Source organism: Engraulis encrasicolus, chromosome 13, assembly GCF_034702125.1.
Source record: "Engraulis encrasicolus isolate BLACKSEA-1 chromosome 13, IST_EnEncr_1.0, whole genome shotgun sequence".
NCBI classification, from domain to species: Eukaryota; Metazoa; Chordata; class Actinopteri; order Clupeiformes; family Engraulidae; genus Engraulis; species Engraulis encrasicolus.
This window is the reverse complement of record NC_085869.1, coordinates 27,408,923-27,430,170: the sequence shown is the minus strand read 5'-3', so window position 1 is coordinate 27,430,170 and position 21,248 is coordinate 27,408,923. Positions and strand designations below refer to the sequence as shown.

Below are 21,248 nucleotides of genomic sequence, written 5' to 3'. Positions count from 1 at the left end.
TTCCATAATGGTCACCACACTTCTCATCAATTGGACCTTGTCGATCCTGCACACAGACAGATCCGTTTAAACACAAGGTCAAAGGTCAAGGTCAAATTTGATAATGAGTCACTTCTTTGTGTGTGTCACAAAAAAAATCCCTTTTTGCCTCTACATGTATCATGAGATGTATCAGAGTTGGTAATATTTCACAAAGGAGTCCAAAGGATATTGGATGCCAAACATCCTCCCTCTCTCTCTCTCTCTCTCTCTCTCTCTCTCTCTCTCTCTCTCTCTCTCTCTCTCTCTCTCTCTATCTCTTTCTCTCTCTCTGCTGGAGGAGGGGTAAACATGATCATTGGCTGCTGTTGGCCGCGTCATATCCTGTATGTTTGCCCAGTAGAGAGCCTTGTGAAAAGCATCAATACCAAAGGCTGACCCCTTACCCCCTCACCATTCCAATGTCCGGGTCATTACCCACACTGCTGACCTGTAGTGCACACCAAATGGAATATGGCATGTCTTACCAGTAAGTACTTGTAAATATTTCACATGGCTTGATGTGGTGAGGGGTCCTCATAATTTAAATGTACGGGTTGGTCTTGTCCTCACTATTTTGGATGTAGTATTGACATATACCTATGGCAGTTTGGACACCTTTTTGGAGAAATCATTACTACTGTTAATCTCTTGTAGAGCTTTTTAAGTAGCAACTTCGATTCACAATATGTTAAACTGTAAGGAAATAGAAACATTTCAGCTGTGAAATAATTTCAATAGGTGTACCAGAAACAATTGTATGTGGATTTGAACAAAAATGGGCATGTGCATAAATATGGGCACCCCAAAGAGGATATAACTTTAATATGAAGTTGAGTGGAGAAAAATGTATATTTACGGGCTACAGTGTTTGCCTGTTCATAATATGCCATAGTAACTTACAACACCATTTCCATGTGTAGGCTACATATCATCATCATTCATGTCATCTTTAATACAGTGACCTATTGTATCTTTATGAAAACCTCAAGAGAACACAAAAAATGTTATGCTGTTATGCTATTTACGTAGTTCTACACATTAAACAGCACTTTTGCTATTATGGTTTATTATGCCTAATTGTAAACCATAGTCAGACACAGATATACAAACATACAAACAAACTGTTGCAGTCCTGCCACTTGGACTAAAGGTCACAAGGTCATCTGCATAGATAAGATGATTGACCACTTACAACATACACACAATTGCACTAATATTGACTAAACTACGTTACTTTACAGGAATTACTGGGATAATTTTGGTATATGACAGTTGTGGATAATTAGAACAGTACTGCTGTTCAGACAGAAAAATAGAAAGGAAGTAAGTTCACAGGTAACAGTTTGTATTTGAGTTTGTATCTCCTGGGTGATAAGGGACATTGAGTGGAGAGAGAGAGAGAGAGAGAGAGAGAGAGAGAGAGAGAGAGAGAGAGAGAGAGAGAGAGAGAGAGAGAGAGAGAGAGAGAGAGAGAGAGAGAGATTGTTTATATTATACCTTGGTTATATTATACATCAACTTTGACAGACGTTTTTGTTTCTAAATGTGGTAGTTATTTGGCATAATACCCACCGTGCCAATTCTGTGTGCTTGTTTCAGCATAACTTTAGTAAACAAGGAGTCTATCTTGAAGCTGCATTACAATATAACACTATATGGTACACAGCAATGGATACATTGATGACCATGGATTGGCTAAAAGTCTGCCTAATAGTGGTATGACTTTGTGATAAGGACTTGCTTGACAGTGATTGGCTTACTAGGGTTATTTGATGGACTGGGAGGGGTCTATCATGTGAGCCTGCATGTCATTTGTGACGGGCAGTTTCACAGAGCAACATCAGTGCTGCTGCTCCCCTAAGGATTTCAAAAGCAGCAATTCTGACTTTATAATAACTTAGTTTGTCTAGTTGAGTCTGAGTTTAGCTTTTTGAATATCCATTCGGAGAAAAGGGCACATTCTCAACACAACTTTGTAAAAGGTAAGCAATCATCCTGTAGATGACTCATATCTGTCACCCAAAGGGTAATTTAAAGAGAAGATATTAGAATTATGTTAATCTATGGATCACGAACATAGTCATAGTACATACCAGCAAAATAATAGATGTAAAGTTACTTAGGAAACTTACCAATTACTTGAACAAAGTGAAGAGAAATAGAAAAGTAGAATGGAAGTAGAGTAAAATAAAGTATTTACATGCAATGATCTCCATTCATGCATAGCCTGTATGTTATTCCTTTGAATTATGGCGATACATAAAACAGTAAACGGTATATTCACATAAAATGAAAGTAGTGAACTGAGCACTCATTTGGTGACCTTTTTTTTTTTTTTTAAACAATTATTATTAACAATAATTGATGAGTCAAAGTTATGAACTACAAAAGGGCCATTGTTTGTATCCTATTTTTACCACTTTCCCAAGAGAAAACTTTTCAGTGGTTTACAGTCATTCATAAAGAAGGACAATGTTGCAAGTTGCTGACTTTTTGACTAGTTAGGAGAGTTCAACAACACTGTGCCACCTTAGCCTACATTTTAAAATAATAATTTTAGCAAGCTACAACATCACATCATTTGGGGGAATCACTTCAACATTTGGATGTAGCAATTCTTAGCTAACAATTCCTGCTCTTATGTTTATTCAGTTACAAATGAAAAGGGGGTTCGTAATGGATGCAGGGTGGCACATGTAGTTGAAATATCTAGCTCTCTACTGTGAATTACAGCATGGGGAAACGGCTTGCATGCAATAAACCAACCTAGGTAACAGTTCCTGCTTCACTGACACCTGTTGCAAAAGTTATGGACTAGTGTCTGTTTCCACATTGATCTAAGGTGGCACAGTGTTGTTGAACTCTCCTAACTAGTCAAAAAGTCAGCAACTTGCAACATTGTCCTTCTTTATGAATGACTGTAAACCACTGAAAAGTTTTTTCTTGGGAAAGTGATAAAAATAGGAACCCCATGTGATTTGAGGAGGATACAAACAATGGCCCTTTTGTAGTTCATAACGTTGACTCATCAATACAATGAAGTTACTGAAGATGGGAAATGGGCTGCCATAATACTCATCTCCTGTCTCCTGTGCTGCCCTATCAACAACCCACCCTCAAACCCCGCAAAAAAAATAAAAAAATAAATACATAACAATAATAATAATAATAAATATTTAAGGCAACATGATTACAACTACTTACAGACTGTAGTTGAACTTGCGGTCTTGTAGTGTATATTGCACAGGCTAAAATGGCTATGTTTGTGTACAGTGCCGTGCGTATGTTTTAGTCCCCCAACAGATTTTTTACTCTTTTGCGCATTTGGCACACTTAACATTTTCAGATCACCAAACAAATGTAAACATGAAAAAGGATGACCAAAGCAAACGTAAAATGCAGTGTTTCAGTGATTATTTAGGCCTAATTTGTTAAGAGAATAATGCCATAAAACCTGCATGAGCCTGTGTAAAAAAGTAATTGCACCCCTTGTTAAATGAGGAGGTATCTGTGATTAATTATATTATTTTGGACAACTGAGTAATATTTCACAGCTGCCCAAGTCTGGCTGCTACCAGGCCTTTCAAATCAAGAGACAATTTGAATAGAACCAGTTTGACAATGTGTAGTAGGCCTAGGTCATATCAAACCCATGACATTACATTGTGAGTCATCAACATTAAGGAGCAGAGCATAGTAAAAACTAGACTGCATTTCTATGCACGCACACACACACACACACACACACACACACACAGACTTGCAAAGTGACAGAGATCGTAAAGAGATTGAGTCTCTGAGATCTCAACAAGGAAATGTTATGAAAAAAAAATCCTGGCGTGCGTTGCAATATGCGACATTGCCTCCTCCACTTGCACTCGTCCCGCCACCAGGCCCCTCCTCCGTGGAGAAAACGATAAAGTTTCCCAGCTGTCAGCCTAGTCACAACAACTTTTGAGGGACTGTTTTTCATTCACCATCCCAATTGCAAATGAGAAAAAGACTCTACAATTGAGCTTTTGCAAGATATTGAAATATAATGCTGTTGTCAGTGATGTCATCATGACATATTACTTCCTGGTACGAGGAGACAAGCACAAGTGGAGGAGGCAAGGTCACATATTGGAACGCACCCCTGGCGTGAGTCCATTGAGCCTCGTAGCCCCCAGGCAGGGTCGGATTAAGATTACCTGGGGGCCCTAGGCTCCAGATTGCAGAGGGCCCCCTGGAAGGCAAATTTTGCAACAAATTTTCATAAACAGTGTCATAATTATGGGCTAAGAATTAAGGATAACAATTCTACCAACTGAACTCAACACAACAGATGGATTTCTCAATATTGCATCCGGTCACAATTCCGTAATTTTTCACCTGTGGCCTATTAGGGCCCAACTGGCAGGTGGGGGCCACTAGGCTGTATCCATATCTAGCCTGTACGTTGATTCGGCCCTGCCCCAGGATGCACATTTATGGGGATGTTTCAGGTGCCTTTCAGCCATGGATGGGTAGGGAGAGGTAAGGGTGGAATTCAAACCCGCAACCCTCTGACAGACCAACACCCTGCCCATTAGGCCACTGCCAATACCTGTAGGCCTATCCATGAGTTCAGTGTAACTTCACCATTGTATTTCAGAACGTACACGCCCCCTTTTAGTTGAAGCGGCAAGTACGTGCTTCCATAGGAATGGATGCATTTGACCACCACAGCCACCAAAACAAGTTTCCTAATAAATTGTGTTATCACTTACAAAGTTCAAAAGGGCCTCTTTTTCAACCACATGGCCCTCCTTGATCAACCAGAGAAATGTTGAGCAATGTCTGACTTATTAAATGGTTGTATAATATGATTGTTGTCAACATGGCATGTTCGGTGTTAGCTAGCTAGCTGGATATCAGCTCTGTGTTATTTGACTATTAGCTCGGTAGGCGAGGTGTCATTCCCATCTATTTAGTAAGCTACTTATAGACTTCCAAAGCTCCCAAATGTCTCGTTTTTTTATGACTTGGGTCTTATTGTAACTGTCACTAAAGTGGCGAGTAATTTCAAGCCTTTTAATGTTTGAAAAGAAACCCGTTGTAAACAAAACACGAGTTGATCTGATTGTCATGGTCTGGTTAGGTTGGTCACTGCTGCTAGATCATTTCAAATTGTTTAACGATTTCTTAAATGGCAACATCGGTTAACACTTAGAGCAGTGGTTCTCAAACTTTTAACACTGAGTACGCTCATAGGTACGCTCCCCCGCTGCCAAGTTGCCTTGCGACTCTCACACTCGTGGCAAAAACGAAACTTAAGCGGTGATCCGATCCATAGGGGATTCGCTGCTACCAACAACTCAAGTCAGGATTCGTCTCTCACCAAGTCGCCGAGGGCGCCGCTGTTGACTCAGGAGGGGAGTGACCGCAGTGGCTTTAAAGCCTGTACTCTGTAACACAGTGGTTGATAGCAGAGTCACATCTGTAGATTATAATTTCCTTAAGAGCCAGACTGAGATGTAATAGCGTTGGTAGAGCACTGTTAACATTTAGAAATGTAGACCTCATAAGAGTCAGAAGCACACATATCTGGGAGTGGGGATCCCCTACTTGACTGGCCACAAGAGTCAGAACGTAGTCTATCAAAAGGGCTCGGGAGTTGGTTCCGTTTTACTCAGTGAGTGTTCGTGACTGAACAACATACTAGAGCAGTGTTTCCCAACCAGGGGTACGTGTACCACTAGGGGTACGCGAGCACACTGCAGGGGGTACTTGAAAAAATGGTAATATTAACAAATGTATGTATCATAGTCACACTGTAATAGAAAAAAAGCAATGTAAAACACGAGTTATGGGGTAATGGTACAACGAAAAGGCTTGGGGGTACATGAGACAAAAAAGGTTGGGAAACACTGTACTAGAGAGATTAGAGAATGGCTGTTGTAGTCAACTAAAGAGGGATATATTCCGGTTTCATAATTTCTCGCGCTGTAACTGCCATTTTGTTGACATATTAATGAAATGCCGTCTGACTCGCCTTTGGCGGATCAATGCATGACAGCCATCCGGTCTGTCCGGATGAGGTCTTGATCCGGCTCTCCAACCGAACCGTCTGGGTTTTACTACAGCTCTAGTCCTTCCCAAAACCATTCCCTAACCTGTCAGAAATGCAATGTTTCTGAGTTGTAAATTTGTGCCCTAACCAAAACTATCCCTAAACCTAACCTGTCACAGTTGCAACAGCAACCTGCACTTTGCCATGTGGCAACAGTCTACTTTGAAGCAGTGGGGAACATAGGACCTGGGAAACATAGGGATGACCCCCCAAGGCCAAAGCCATTTCTGACAAGGAGAACATCAAGGCTTGTCTCAAATTTGCTAAAAACACATTTACAATGCATACAAAGCTTCTGAGAAAATATTATGCGGACAGATGTTACAAAAGTTGAACTTTTTGAAAGGAGAGCCTCCTGTAACATCTGTGAAATGAACACTGGATTTGGTTAAAAAAAAGAGTGCCATGTCAACCGGTGAAACATGGTCGTAGGAGTTTCATGCTTTGGGGCTGTTTTACCTCGGGACATGGATGACCAGCTATGATTAAAGTAAGCATGACTTTGGCACTTTACAAACAAACCCTGAAGGATAATGTCTAGACATCTATTTGGAACCATTTATTTTTGCTCATGCATGCGATCCATCCATCCCACTGTAGCTGATTTTAAAACAATTATGCAAAGACGAGTTGTCAAAATTTCACCCAAAGCTATGTGTTAGACTGCTTGTCAGTTCTTGATTACATTGACCAACATTTTTTCCTTCCGCAGTAACTGGAAGGCATAGATTGGATAACATAAAATAATGAATTCATGCTATACATTTCCTGAGTCAATACTATGGTATGGACAGGCAATGATGAACCTGAAAAGCCCCAAAGCTACAGTAAATTACTATCTCACAAAAAAATGACACCCTGATCAGTGATGGGTCAGAAGATAAGAAAATTGGATCTATTGGGCATGGCTAAGGGCTGGTTAACATTAGAGCGTATCTGTATCTGCATTGTTTTGATTGTAAATGCACTGCCCATGCACATTAAAACGCTGAAAAAATAACTCTGTTATACTCCCTATAATAACTCAGGGTTCTGATCTAGATCTGGTTCAGATCTGATCCGGCGATACACTAACCCTGGGATCATAGGATGTGCTGCTCAATATAGCTTTTCTTCAATATGGTTGTGATACAAAATATAATGATATTTACACCAAGGTTATTCCCACTGTAATGACGAACTGTTGCTGACAGGAAGAGAGAGTGGCGAGGAGAGGTCTTCAGCATGTCCTGGAGTCGTGATGTGGACAGGATGAGACACTCCGTGGGCAGGGTGGCAGACTATTGATGCCGCCATGGGGGGAACCCTGTTCAGATACTCGCCTTTCTTCTTCTTCCTTATGATCACAGGGGTCTTCCTCATCCTACACAACATTCACTTCCTGGAGGTGAGCTATGTTAAGCACACATGGTTTCTTGTGATTTGATCAGAAATTGTGTATATACACCCTAGACGGTATAAAACAGTTTATGGACATAGCATCCATGAAATCCCGATAGACTCAAACCAGAACCAAAATGAGAGTCAATTTGAAGAACAGGGCAATGCAATTATTGTACCAGTCACTGAAAATCCTTAATCCAATGTCTTCCGAGTTCTGGAGGAATAGGTTGCTATTCTCACTCAGGCCAGCCTTCTCTCTCATCTCAATCTCCCTCATAATAGTTTGTAAAAGTTACACTTGGCTGTGTCTACAATGGAAGGCATTTCATCACTAGTCACAATATGGGGTTGTCATGGACAACTACACAATTGAGGGTTGAAAATTTGATCTTTGAATAAGACTAAGTAGACCTATGTTTATTTGAAGTGTGCAAGTTGTCGGGTTAACAGAGTCTAGGGCAGGGGTGTCAAACATCGGATGTAGCTTGCCAGATGTTTCAAACTGGCCCCAAACTTGTTGAGTAAAATCTTAACTAAGAATGTCAAAGTAAGAAGTAAATCTTTAGCCCATTACAACATTTTGTTGCAGTTGTCTGTTTTGATACTTGAGGACAAATGTGTTTTTGGTCACCATTTACAGTAAATGCTCCTGATATAGCCACTGTCATCCACATCCAGATAACTCTGTAATGACATGGCAATGTTGCTATGGTGTAGTTGAGTCTTTTCAGCAGAGTGACGGGCCCACTGGCAGGCTCATCCATACAAACAAGCTACTGAGACACTGTAGGCAACACTTAAAGTCAGTTGCTGATATTCAAAGGAAAAGCTCACCATTTGTGGAAATACGCTCATTTTAAACATCCCCTCGAGCTAACTACTTTATTTCATTCACTTCATTCTATCATTCTTGTGATATTACTTCTCTGCATGCATGTACCACCTGGTTAGATGATACATGCTAAAAAGCAATGTCACACACTTCGAGAACAGCTGGTAGAACACGAGAAAGGTAAAATGCAACTATTTCAATCAATCAAGGGGAGGTGTAAAATCAATAAGTGCACGACTGTTCCTTAATATGACTAAATAAAAAGCGAACAAAGACCATCAATGAAATGACCGGAACGACTGCTGTCACTATTAGGTGAAAAAAATTCCTAGTGCGAGAAGACATTTTTTACGACACTGTAGCAATTCAGGGAAGCACCTCCTTTGGCACTTCCCTGCGGTGTTGCCAGATTGGGCTGTTTCCCGCCCAATTGGGCTGCTTAGGATGGCGGTGTGTGGGTAAAAATGGCATTTAGCAGAAAATCCCGCCCAATTTTTGCCATAGATATCAATATAATTGGGCGGGATTTAGTGCTTCCAGGCGGGTTTTGAGCATTTTTTGGGCTGGAAATCATCAGCCTAATCTGGCAACCCTGCTTCCCTGCCATGAGAACTGATAAGAACTGCTGACTTGCCCTTCAAACCCTGGCACACGGACACTGAAGGAAGGCAAGGTAATGTTGTGAGGGCCAGTGTAGCTTAAAGGGACACTGTGTGGGATTTTTAGTTGTTTATTTCCAAAATTCATGCTGCCCATTCACTAATGTTACCTTTTTCATGTATATTTACCACCACCATCGATTTCTAAATATTCATTATGATTTGGACATTTTCACTTTTCATACATGAAAAGGGGGATCTTCTCCATGGTCCGCCATTTTGAATTTCCAAAAATAGCCATTTTTAGCTGCAAAAATGACTGTACTTGGACCATACTAGAAAATATTTGTTTATTACTCAGTAAACTTTCATGTAAAGATCAAATTTGCCAATAGTCACCCCAGTTTCAAGGAGCAGCGTAGTTGCAGTACTTATATTGACCATTTCCTGCACAGTCTACCTTTAAGTCCATATGCCTCTGTGAATATATATGATTTAAGGTGCTTCTTGAACGTAGCCAGTGTGGGGGCCTGGCGTATGTTGGGAGGTAGACTGTTCCAGAGCGTGGGGGCAGCATGAAAAGATCACATTTGGCAATCGGCAGCACAGTTTCAATGATCAGCGGAGGTACCTGTAGTTGCAATACCTACTCTGGCCACCATCCTACACAGTGCACCTTTAAGCAGATAGGGTAAGGTGAAGTCATGTCAACATTTTGTCATGGGGCACATGGTGTTGTGTAGTGCTGTGGCCATGTGCTTATGTGCTTTCCATGAGTACATATCTACATGGCTAAAAGAAGGAAGATTTCCCCACATCTGCCCATTAAGCTGAACGTTTAGACCACAGCACCTTGGGAAAAAGACATAACACTTCAATATTTCAGCAAGAGAGAAAACGCTGTGGTGGTGTGAGACTGTGGGAGATGTCTCAGGTGTATGAGATGTCTTTGAGATTATTATCATATGCAGAGACATAGGTTGCTGCCTTCATACGTTACAAAAAGATAGAAACTTAATTGCCTGTTAGACTACTGTTATCTGAGGCTTTGGACAAAAGTGTCTGCAAAATGAAATGTTGGCCTAATTGTTGGTCTTGCCATGACATGTCATCTGAGACTTTAAGCCTGTGCATTGTGTGCCTGCTTGCTATGACCTAGTGAAATGCAGTATCACCGCACGAGTTCAGATGAGAGCTTCAACCACAGACAAAACTAGACAGCATTTTGACGTCAGAGAAAGATGTGTGGTGTGACACTGACTGAGATGACTGTATGTAGGACAGGATGTGGTTTGTCTGTCTCTCAGTCTTGAGAGTCATGTGCAAATGTAGGCTACTGCTGTCCTTACCTTAGAAGTATTGGCTACCATTTTGTATGAAAATACCGTAAGGGATTTTTTCACGGGTGTACTTGCCGGGTGTGGGGGCTCTGAAAGGGGATTAAGTGACTTGCTCCCTGTCACAAATTTATCATGTTCAGACTAGGGTGGCTATCGGTCCACTTTTACGACCTGTTTACGACGTCCGTGTGTCCCTCTGTTTATCTTTCCTCTCCTCTTGGCCTTTTGTTAATGGCCTCGAGATGCGAGGCAACATCATTGACACAAAGTAGACTGACAGTCGGCCGTGTTTCCTAAAGCTGCGGCCGCCATGTTACTCCAGATTTTACTCCTGACTTCGCCCAGCAAATTAACTGTATTGCTGTACTTATGTCGTGGAAATATGCATGCAATTTGTGTTATTTGCTGCCGTCCATAGCCTAGTCTACGTGAACTACATTCACTGACTCTATGAATGTTAAATATTAAGGGCTATATTATTGTAGGGTGACCAGATTTGGGTTTATGAAAAGGAGGACACTTTTTTTGGGGGGGGGAGTCATCGGTGTATCTGTGTATCTACAGGTATAAAAATGGGTATGAGGCCAGGCAGGATAGGAGGCCTATAAAGTATCGGTATCAACGCATCCAAAATGGTAATTTGTTTAAAAGCCACTAGAATTTTTTGCCATGCACATTCATTTGTCTACTATAAATGACAATTTAAATCTCTTCAGTTCGGCCTATAGGCCTATCACATAATTTGTGTGTCATATGATGCAGAGTGTGCCTTTGTTACAATCCTAGATAGTAGGCCTAACACCTATTATAGAAATTGAGCTGCATTGTTATGCTGCTGAGCTGCTCCAATATTGGAGTAGCTCAGCAGCATAACAATGTAGCTCAATTTCATAGGCCTATTCCAATTTCTGCATTAGGTTTTTAAAAATAGATTCACCATCATGTAGGCCCATCTCAGCCATTCCCCACAAAGATGAATGGCATTAGGCTATATAACATTGGAAACTAAATATAAAAAACACAACATTTGTGGTTTTCAACTGAATTGATAATGAAGTGCTATTAGGCTACATTTTAGGCTTATATGTTTATAAGACACCTCACAATTTACTTGCTAAGTAGGCTACTTGTAGTGGCAGAGCCCTATCTCTGTCATTTCGTGAAGTATTCACGAAAAAATAACTTTAATTTTCGTGGTGCATTCACGTTATTGCCCGTTTTTCGTGGTTGGGCAACGAAACGCTGCCTATTCATTTGAATTGCCCAACTGCTGCTATGGTTATCCAAGCGTCTGCAGGGGCGGGGAGTGGGCGCTGACTCGGGACTCGCTAATTCGACGCCCTTTCGGTACTTACGCCTTATGTCATACAACCATAACCTTAACCTTAACCTTAACCCTAAACCTAACCCTAACCCTAACCTTAACCCTAACCTTGACCCTAAACCTAACCCTAAATTGCTTGTTTGAAATGTTTGATTACCATGTGACGGTAGGCTACCGAAAGGGCATCAAACTAGTGGGTCGCTAGGGGGCAATTCAAGTGAATAGGCAGCGTGAAAATTAATCTATTATTTTCGTGAAGACTTTACGAAAGGCGGGCAATAGCGTGAATGCACCACGAAAATGACTCTATTTTTTTCGTGAATACTTCACGAAATGAGTGAGATACGGTTGCTTTCGGACACACGGTGCGAAGTGGCTAGATTTGATGAGAAGGGCGTTACTAATTTGCGAATGGTAGAGAGAAACCTGGAGTGGAGTCAAATGGAACGGAGTGAAAATGACTGTGCAGATGAAATGGGTCTATATTTCAGGCAGTCCAACAAAATCCTGGACATTTCTGAAATTCCCCCCGGACATTTTTTAGGTCTCAACTCAAAAGTAGGACATGTCCGGGAAAAAGAGGACGTCTGGTCAACCTATATTATGGTCTACTGCCGTCTGTCTCCTCCATTTTTTCATGCATTGGCAACGCATAGCCTAGTGCAAGTTTGTCCACTAAGGGCGGAATTCTCCCACCCACTTACAGTAAGTCAAAAAAGCGTGCAACAGCGCCTCCGTGGTTACTCAAGTCTGTGATAAAGCGGGGTTTTTATGCAGAATTTTACCAGTTGCGCACTTTGGGTGGGGCCAGGCCAAAATCAGGGAGTTTCGCATGTAAATGAATCCTAAGCGTATTCTCCCGTGCACTTACGCGCGTTTGCCTTTACGTGCATCAAAGGGCTGTAGTAAGGTCAAGCGCCACTATGAGGTAAAATGTAATATTGCATTTGATGCTCGCTTGGCTCGCATTTTGAACATGTTACACGGTATGCTTTGTTGATGTTCCTTACCATCAGCGTGAGTACAAATCGAAATTCATTCACAGTTCCACATAAACATCCTACATTAATTGTGACAAAATATGACCAGCTGCCCAGAGCATGTTCTCATATCGGTGAACTTACAAACAAAGGCAGGTAATTAATTGATCAGTATGAGGATCATGATGTTGTCTCCACGGACGGTAACCAAATCAAAAACACCTCCTTGCAGGTTGCACCATGCACAACTAGGCTAAATTGACAAGGCACATCAGACTAAAGACCGCTGTTCCAGTCGTCCTAACAGTCACCCAAAGTATGCCTATTCAAAAACAACCGTCACCATTTTTACTATGTTGTAGCCACGAAGTAAAGGATTTTTATTTCAACACCTCCACTTCTGTGATTTATTGGAACTCGTGCATATGTGCATGTAACCTATTAAACTTTCTGAACTGATGCCCGACATACAAAACCACCACATACTGAGGTAGGCTACAGGTTGTCCTATCTGTTTTTGTAAGGCAGAAAATATTTCCTGAATGTCATTACAGCTAAACGTAAAAGGTAGGCCTACATATCAGAGCATGTCTTTGGCATTTCGCTTCTGGTCTCTATTACACCCCATCAGCTGCGCGTTTAAGTCCTGGCTTGGCATTGCATGCCCATGTCCAATTAATTCCCATGTCTGCGACAGAATATAAAGTCTCCGTTTTTTCATGACGATCGATTTCCTTGTTCATTCTTCAGCATGCATGTAGCCTAAGTGTAATATGCTGACGGACAGCTGAGATCCACATATTTCCAATTATTTTAATGTCACGTTGCTGTACAGAGAAGCGGAGAAACACTTTTAAAAGTCAGCAAATAGGCCTACTATGTGTTTGTTTAACTGTGGGAATGATCAGCATTTTAAATCACTTTTTGATTTCCGGAATTGTCCAGGCAACACGCCAAACTCCATTTTTAACAAAACGTTTAATCATGTTTATTATTTCAATCAACCTGTTGCGCACCAAAACGCTCAGCTGAGTTCCCACCAAAGGGACACATCGCGTTTCCATCTCATTATCTCACCTCCAATACTTGCCTTGTGTTTGTGAAAAGGAGCGGAGGTTAGATTTTGAAACGCTTTTGCAAGAGGACTTTTGGCACGTGGTTTTAAATTCAAAGTTAAAGTTCAGTGTTGGATGTCAATGGACTACCGAGGTTTTCACATGGTTGATCTGAAAATCCATGCTCCATAGTTTCTTTGTAGCCACAACTGATGAACTTGGCGGAGACTCATCCCCCCATTTAGCATATATCACGCCTATGTTGGGCTACGCGCTGTTTTTCTGAGTTAAGCGCGAGGGGTGTGGTGACATTCCAGAGGGGAGAATACACGCAAGATAAGACCGCGTAAAATATGCGCGCGTAAAACCGACTTAAGTGGAGACGGGAGAATTCCGCCCTAAATGTCTTAGGGCTCTCACAACTTTGGAACTAGTGTTTTCTGCACGGGCGCTCTCTGTCTGTATTTTGAGCTCGTGTTGTTGCTATGGTTATGGCGTTTGCAGGGGGTGTGCTGACAGAAGCAGTTGCCTCTCATTTTAAAACACCGCTGATAAAAACACTCCTGAGTCCTGGAGTTCAGTAAATCAAATAAATTGTAGGCTATTAGGCTTTAGCCTATGCATGCATGACCACCCTATGTGTAAAGCCTATTGACTACAACGGAAGGATTGTCTATCATAACCTCTACTGTCTCTGATACAACGTTAAGTTTGTGGGACTCCTTTATCGAAGTGAGTCGGTAGGTGTAATGGAAAACGGACGCTAGGTTAGATAGTTAAGGGGCTGGGCTGGGCTGGGTTTCTTGTGATTTGATCAGAAATTGTGTATATACACCCTAGACGGTATAAAACAGTTTATGGACATAGCATCCATGTCCATGAAGTCCCCATAGATTATAGCAGAACCAAAATGAGAGTCAATTTGAAGAACAGGGCAATGCAATTATTGTACCAGTCACTGAAAATCCTTAATCCAATGTCTTCCGAGTTCTGAGTTGCTATTCTCACTCAGGCCAGCCTTCTCTCTCATCTCAATCTCCCTCATAATAGTTTGTAAAAGTTACACTTGGCTGTGTCTACAATGGAAGGCATTTCATCACTAGTCACAATATGGGGTTGTCATGGACAACTACACAATTGAGGGTTGAAAATTTGATCTTTGAATAAGACTAAGTAGACCTATGTTTATTTGAAGTGTGCAAGTTGTCGGGTTAACAGAGTCTAGGGCAGGGGTGTCAAACATAAGACCCAGGGGTCTGAGACTTGTGCATTGTGTGCCTGCTTGCTATGACCTAGTGAAATGCAGTATCACCGCACGAGTTCAGATGAGAGCTTCAACCACAGACAAAACTAGACAGCATTTTGACGTCAGAGAAAGATGTGTGGTGTGACACTGACTGAGATGACTGTATGTAGGACAGGATGTGGTTTGTCTGTCTGTCAGTCTTGAGAGTCATGTGCAAATGTAGGCTACTGCTATCCTTACCTTAGAAGTATTGGCTACCATTTTGTATGAAAATACCGTAAGGGATTTTTTCACGGGTGTACTTGACAGGTTTGGGGAGTGGGTGTGGGGGCTCTGAAGGGGGATTAAGTGACTTGCTCCCAGTCACAAATTTATCGTGTTCAGACTAGGGTGGCCGTCGGTCCGTTTTTACGACCTGTTTATGACGTCCGTGTGTCCCTCTCTTTGACTTTCCTCTCCTCCATGCCTTGTTCTTATGGCCTCGAGATGCGAGGCAACATCATTGACACAAACTAGACTGACAGTCGGCCATCCGAAAGCTGCGGCCGCCATGTTATTCCAGACTTTACTCCAGACTTCGCACAGCAAATCAACTGTATTGCTGTACTTACTGTATATCGGGGAAATATGCATGCAATTTGTGTTATTTGCGGCCCATAGTCTAGTCTACGTGAACTACATTCACGGACTCTATGAATGTTATATATTAAGGGCAATATTATTGTCTACTGCCGTCTGCCTCCTCTATTTTTTCATGCATTGGCAACGCACAGTGAAAATAAGTTTGTCCACTAAATGCATTTAGGGCTCTCACAACTTTGCAACTAGTATTTTCTGCACGGCCGCTCTCTGTCTGTATTTTGAGCTTGTGTTCTTGCTATGGTTATCAAAGCATTTGCTGCGGGGGGGAGTGCTGACAGAAGCAGTTGCCTCTTATTTTAAAACACAGCTGATAAAAACACTCCTGAGTCCTGGAGTTCAGTAAATCAAATAAATTGTAGGCTATTAGGCTTTAGCCTATGCATGCATGACCACCCTATGTGTAAAACCTATTGACTACAACAGAAGGATTGTCTATCGTAACCTCTACTGTCTCTGATACAACGTTAAGTTTGTGGGACTCCTTTATCAAAGTGAGTCGGTAGGTGTAATGGAAAACGAAAATCCTTCGCAAAGCATCCCGTTTTACAACTAAAACTGTTGGCAGCTGAGTTAGTCTGAGGTAAGATGGCAGCGCTGCTTCCTGATTTCCGCCTACTGTTTAGAAAGCGACTTGATTGTGTTCTCCACGGAGGCGGGGATTCAGCGAGTTGAAGCCATGGGTACAGCGCGAGGATGGGAGGTTGGATAGCAGAGGGGCGTGGTTGTCCGGCCGAAGTCCGGACAGATGGTCACCCTAGTTCAGGCCACCAATGCTGCCCTACAAAGGCAAAGTGCTAGCCGTGGAAATTCCATTGTGCTTTGCACAATCGTTCCAATCTTACAGTAAAGACAGCAAGGATTCTATTCTTCAGCAAGGGTACCATATTATATCTTGGGCTCCAATCAGAGAGTAGGTAGGGGTGGTGGTTAGGCCTCAAACAAGCCCCAAATGTCATTAATTAAATCAATTACAATTGACTTGACTGACTGGGTGTTTTTACTTGAAAATAGACAAAAATAAGCTTGTTACGTTTGGGGCCATCGTTTGTGCCCCCCCTGGAGCCTTCACCCATATCTCCTCATCCTTTTGTTTGTTGTTTGCCCTCCTCTCCTCAATCACCCTTACATCCTTTTCACAGAGGTTCAATTCTGAGCCAGTGTCCTCTCTACGTCCACCTCAACCTCGTATCAACAGCAGCTCTGTCATCAATACCTCTGCAAACCTCACCTCAAGAACTTACCTCCACACCTTACCTCCAGAGCTCCACAGTCAGAAGTCTTGCCCTCACGTGGGCCAGCAGCCCACCCCGGAAGAGGCCCAAGAGCAGCGCACTCTCCTGGACTCCATCGCCTGGCCTGGGCCCCTGAGACTGGAGGTGCCGGTCAACCAGAGCAGTGACCCGGCCCATAGCTACTTTGTGATCCAGCCTCCTGTCAATGCCTCTGGCCAGGCCACCACGTGGCAGGTTGGGGGCAAGCTGGAGGTTCTGGTCCACATGCATGACTTCCTGGGCCGGCCCAAGAGCTACGGAGGGGACTTCTTGCTGGCCCGGATCCGATCTGTGCAGCTTGGCGCCGGTGCATCGGGCCGGGTGGTTGACCGGCAGAACGGGACTTATGAGGTGGAGCTGCCGCTGCTGTGGGCAGGGGCAGCACAGGTGGAGATAACTCTGGTGCACTCCAGCGAGGGGGTAGGTGTGCTCAGGCGCCTCAGAAAGGAGCAGTCGGACCGGGTCTATTTCAAGAGTCTCTTCCGATCTGGTGGGTTGTCCGAGACCACCCAGTGTGACATGTGTCTTCCCACTGGGCCAGGGAAGGCGTCACTGTGTGACTACACTGACCCGCAGACTGGTGAGCCCTGGTACTGCTACAAGCCCAAACGTTTGGGCTGCAACAGGCGTGTCAACCATTTTAAAAGTGGCTACAAGAAAAACCTGCTCTACCCCAATGAGTCTTTGCTCTTCACAAGGTAGCCACTCCAAGCTAGAGGTTTTCTTGTCTGGTGTTTGTCACTTTTTTATGTGCCTGAAATCCTGAGTGGGTATTCTGTTGGCTGTTGGTCTGCCTCGGGTGTTTGCATTTTGTGTTTCCATGTCTGGTCTCTTGCATACCATGGCGTTGGCTTCATATTCCATTTCCCACTTACCTAATTCTAAACTGACCCTGTGCATCACCCTGTGCATCAGGATCATGTAAAACAAGGTCTAATAGTCGTTACAGTGTAGGCCAAGTACAGTATGCTACTCAAGCAGGCTGATATAAAATTTGTCAAACGTTAACTTTCTGGTGAGGCAGCATGACTAGTCAGTCAGGTGGGGGTAATCAATACTGCCCTACACTGTGACTGTTACCCCTGTAAGTTTGTGTGTGCTGTGGAGTAGGACACAAAAAAGTCACTTGTGTAGGTTGCACAATTTCTGTTTTAAAACAGAAAACCTACTTGATGTGTAGGTTGCACAATGTCTGTTTTAAAATTGACATTCTCTTCAGATATTCAGGCATTCTCTAAAACCACTTCTCTTTGACACCCTTGACCCTTGAAATGGTTGAGAAATCGTACACTGCAGAAGTTCTGCTGATAAAAGTATTTTAGTGATAAACTAGAAATGCACTCAGAGAGTGCAGACCTCCGCCAAGGAAGCTGTTTGATAGAACATTTGACTATGTTACCCCCTGTTTTTTTCAAGTCTTTCTGCATTCTTTTTGTGGAGTCAGAAACTGGAATGTCAAAATTTGCCCTATCCCGCAATGGTAAAGAATCTTTTTTTAAAAAAATCCTGGATCCGGATCACCACCAGAACAACCACCTTTTGTCATTTCCAACAACTCCACAAAGTTTCATCCAAATCCATTCCATAACTTTTTGAGTTATCCTGCTTACAGACAGACAAGCAAACAAACAGACATACAGACAAACCAGTGCGAGCGAAAACATAACCTCCTTGGCGGAGGTAACTATGCAAATACTATGCTATGCTAGTGTATCCTTACCTTTTTTAGAGGGAAATGTTTGGGCGAAGGTGAAACAATGAATGTTGTTTTCTTCTGTAACAGTTCGACCATCCAAGTTCCTGTTAAGGCACAGGGGATGGATAACATAACCATTCTACCTGCAGAAAAGGGTAAGGAGGAAGTGCACTTCCAAACAAGGAAAAAAACATGAATTGCATAGAGCCATATGTTTATAACCCCATTATCACCAAACTAGTAACGACTAGGTCTTAATCTGACTTGGTAATGCCATTATGTTGTCTAGTCAGAAATGTTTTGATGATGAGGTTTTTTTCAGCAAAATGAATGGGACTATACACATAAAGAGGCTACTGGTGTAGAATTATAATGAACACATGTGAATGTGATTACCTTTGAAAATTCGACTTTATAAAAACATATATAGCCTACTTGAAATAAAACACATTAAAATGTCCTTCATATGTGCCTATCAGGTACAAGTGTGTCGAATGAAATAATTTTGTAATGTTTTAATTTATATATTAACCTAAATATCTCAGACTCAGCCTCTGAAGCACATAAAAACATGCAATTAGTTGCATTTAAATGCTGAGACCCTTATATTTCATTAGAATGTGTTCATTCATCTCAAACAAACAAAGAATTTTAATAAAGTTGTCTCAAATCTCATGAGCCTGAATGTTGCGTAATGCAGCTCCAGGGCCAGGGCCAATGTTGCGCACTGCAATATCAAGCAACAATGGGTTAATGTGTGTATGCGTGCGTGCGTGAATGCATCCGTGTGAGCGTGCGTGCATGCATGCGTGTGTGCGTGCGTGTGGCTCCAGGTCGAGATGAAGCATAACTAGATGAGGATAGGTAAAACGTGCAGAGAAAAGGTACAAGTGGGAAATGGGACTATAGAATGCAAGAGTGAAAGTGTGTGTGTGTGTGTGTGTGTGTGTGTGTGTGTGTGTGTGTGAGAGAGAGACACAGAGACAGATAGAGAGAGAGAGAGAGAGAGAGAAAGAGATAGCGTGTGTGTGTGTGTGTTTGTGTGTGTGTGTTTGTGTGTATGTGTGTGTGTGTGTGTGTGTGTGTGTGTGTGTGTGTGTGTGTGTGTGTGTGGACCTAAGTATGTCTATCCATGTAGTATCTCTAACTCAAGTGCTTCTCCACAGGCCAGTCTTTGGTGCAGGACCAGGCAAAGTTTGTGCCATCTGGGTATTACCACCAAGGCTCCTGGAGGACTCTATCTGGGGAGCCCATCAAACACTTCAACAATGCTCCTGCCATCAAAAAGTGCCTAAAGGGAAAACTTGTTTACATGTTTGGAGACTCTACTGCCCGACAGTGGTTTGAGTACCTCACAGCCTTTGTCCCAGGTCTGAACTTCATCCTGTTTTGCAAAAAAAAAATGTATTTTTGCTGATATGTAAAAAATGGATATAAAAAATATGAAATATTGTGTAATAGATCATTCAGGTTTGTCTTGTACTATTTTTCTTCCCTTCTCTTTTTTATACATCTTCCTGGTCTTCTCTGCCTCACTCTATTTCTCTCTCTATTTCTCTCTCTATTTCTCTCTCTCTCTCTCTCTCTCTCTCTCTCTCTCTCTCTCTCTCTCTCTCCTCTTCTCTCTTTTTGTGTGTCGTCCATCTTTTTCACATGATCATTCTTCTCCTCTTCCTCCTCCTTGAATCTCTAACCCCGACAGAGTTCAGCCTGCGCAGCCAAAAGAACGTGGGTCCTTTTCTGGCGGTAGACAGTGCCAACAACATCCTGTTGACGTTCCACTCCCACGGCCCTCCCATCCGCTTTAACACCTTGCAGTCCAGCGAGATAGAATATGTGGCCAATCGCATAGACGCGCTGCGTGGGGGCCGGGACACCATTGTGGCTCTGAGCCTCTGGTCTCACTTCAGTACCTTTCCCGTTGAGGTGTATATCCGGCGACTGCGCCACGTCCGACGTGCTGTGGCCAGACTGCTGGACCGGGCACCAGGCACACTGGTGGTGGTGCGCACAGCAAATCCTCAGGCCACTGACCCGAACTACAGCCTGTACAACAGCGACTGGTATTCCCTGCAGCTGGACACAGTGCTGAGGGCCATGTTGCGTGGCATGCGGGGGGTGGTGCTACTAGACGCCTGGGACATGACACTGGCGCACCCCACCCAACCTCGCCTCCTGCACCCGGCCAAGGAGATCATCAGCAATATGGTGGACATCATCCTGTCTCACGTTTGCCCAGTCAAACAAAAGGGGTGAAGTTTGGAGGGTACTGTACATTTTGATTGAAGTGTCTTCGCGCGCTTACGGGACGGGGCGGGTTAAATACTCTAGTGAAAAAATACAATGATAATGATAATAAATGTTGTATTTATTGTTTGTGTCTTGTGAGAATATTTAAATATTTCTTAGAATGTAGGAAATGACATTACAGAGGTGCTCAGTTTTTCAATTCCCTCAATGATCACGTTGACTCCCATCCAGCAACATACTGTAAACCTCACATGCACAACCGTCTGTTAAAAAACATCAACGACTGACAACATACGGCAGAACAGTGATTCTAAAACTGTGTGACTGATGGACCCTGTAGTGGGCCTTGAAATCATTTCTAAGCTCAAAATATTTTTGTGTGTTGCTGTTAACTATTTATTTAAATGTTATTGTTTATTGGGTCAGAGGTGGGCCCCAAATATTTGTGAACATTTCAAGTGGGCTTTAATTTGGAAAAGCTTGGGAAGTAAAACATTTCAGTCGACAAATCACAGGTC

At 42.7% G+C, this 21,248-nt stretch overlaps 1 protein-coding gene across 2 annotated transcripts; it reads left to right on the top strand.

Moving 5' to 3' along the window:
* Window positions 1-444: 444 nt before the first annotated feature.
* On the top strand, window positions 445-20,853 carry LOC134460950 (NXPE family member 3-like). 2 transcript variants are annotated; one of them, XM_063213599.1, is made up of 6 exons: window positions 445-508; window positions 7,306-7,499; window positions 16,653-17,482; window positions 18,568-18,635; window positions 19,647-19,850; window positions 20,183-20,853. In XM_063213599.1, exons 2-6 carry the CDS (start codon window positions 7,407-7,409, stop codon window positions 20,734-20,736), a joined length of 1,749 nt encoding a protein of 582 aa, XP_063069669.1. In that variant the 5' UTR covers window positions 445-508; window positions 7,306-7,406; the 3' UTR covers window positions 20,737-20,853. The 2 variants fall into 2 exon arrangements, with proteins under 2 accessions (XP_063069669.1, XP_063069668.1); XM_063213598.1 differs by lacking the exon at window positions 445-508 and adding an exon at window positions 1,821-2,003.
* The last annotated feature ends 395 nt before the right edge of the window (window positions 20,854-21,248 follow it).